The sequence below is a fragment of the Meleagris gallopavo genome, chromosome 1 (genome assembly GCF_000146605.3).
Source record: "Meleagris gallopavo isolate NT-WF06-2002-E0010 breed Aviagen turkey brand Nicholas breeding stock chromosome 1, Turkey_5.1, whole genome shotgun sequence".
NCBI lineage: Eukaryota > Metazoa > Chordata > Aves > Galliformes > Phasianidae > Meleagris > Meleagris gallopavo.
In genome coordinates, this window is record NC_015011.2 from 178,097,466 (window position 1) to 178,098,442 (window position 977).

Here is a 977-nt window from a genome sequence, read left to right on the forward strand (position 1 = left end):
GCGCTACGCTGGGCTGGCTGGGTACTGCTCTCGGTAGTATCCGGCGTCGGGGATGGAGCGGGGTCTCCAGCGCTTTGTGTCTGTGCTGGGAGCCCGGTGCTGCGTGCCCCCCGACCTGGCAGTCCCACCGAGGGAACGCATTGTGGTGTAGTGTTAATAAAAGCGCTGGTATCGGGAGAAGGTGCCAAGCTCCTGTGGCAGTGTTCGTGTTCCCGATGAAGAGCAGGTGCCAGACTTGCTGGTCAAGCAGATACGGGTGTTGAGATCTTTGCTGATAAAGGTAATGGTCAGCAGCCGGCTGAATGTGAGCCAGCAGTGTGTCCAGGTGGCCAAGATGGCCAACGGTATCCTGGCTTGTACCAGCAATAGTGCAGTGAACAGGAGCAGGGAGGGGATCATCTTTCTGTACTCGGCTCTGGTGGGGCCTCAAGTGCCATGTCAGGTTTTGGGCCCCTCGCTGCATTAGAAGAAAGATACTGGGGCCCTGGAGTGTGTCCAGAGAAGGGCAGTGGAGCTGTGAAGGCACTGAAGCACAATTCTTGTGGGAAGCAGCTGAGGGAACTGGGAGTGTTCAGTCTGGAGAAGAGGAGGCTCAGGGGGGATCTTACTGCCCTCTGCAGCTGCCTGAAGGGAGGTTGTGTTGAGGTGGGGGTCAGCTCTTCTCCCAGGTAACAGTGACAGGACACACAAATGGCCTTAGGTTGTGCCAGGGAAGGTTCTTCTCAGGAACAGTAGTGAGGCACAGGCTGCCCAGGGAGGTGGTGCAGCCATCACTTCTGGAGGTATTCAAGAAATGTGGATATGTGGAACTGAGGGACGTGATTAGTGGGTGTGGGTTGATGGTCAGGCTGGGTAATCTTAGTGGTCTTTTCCAACCTTAATGATTATGTGATCTCTCCCATCCTCTCTTCCTCCAGCCTACATCTGTATGAACATGAACTTGTTGCAGCTGTTAGCTGCTGGTTTGCTTGTTGTAG

At 55.1% G+C, this 977-nt stretch overlaps 1 protein-coding gene across 1 annotated transcript in view; it reads left to right on the forward strand.

The window, feature by feature from the left end:
- Positions 1–466, forward strand: part of LOC104917621 (exportin-4-like) — a 29,744-nt gene extending 29,278 nt beyond the window's left edge. Inside the window, exon 9 of the mRNA XM_031552211.1 lies at positions 182–466. Within this exon, the coding sequence (XP_031408071.1) occupies positions 182–466 (285 nt within the window). The remainder of the gene's footprint in view (positions 1–181) is intronic.
- Positions 467–977: the final 511 nt, after the last annotated feature.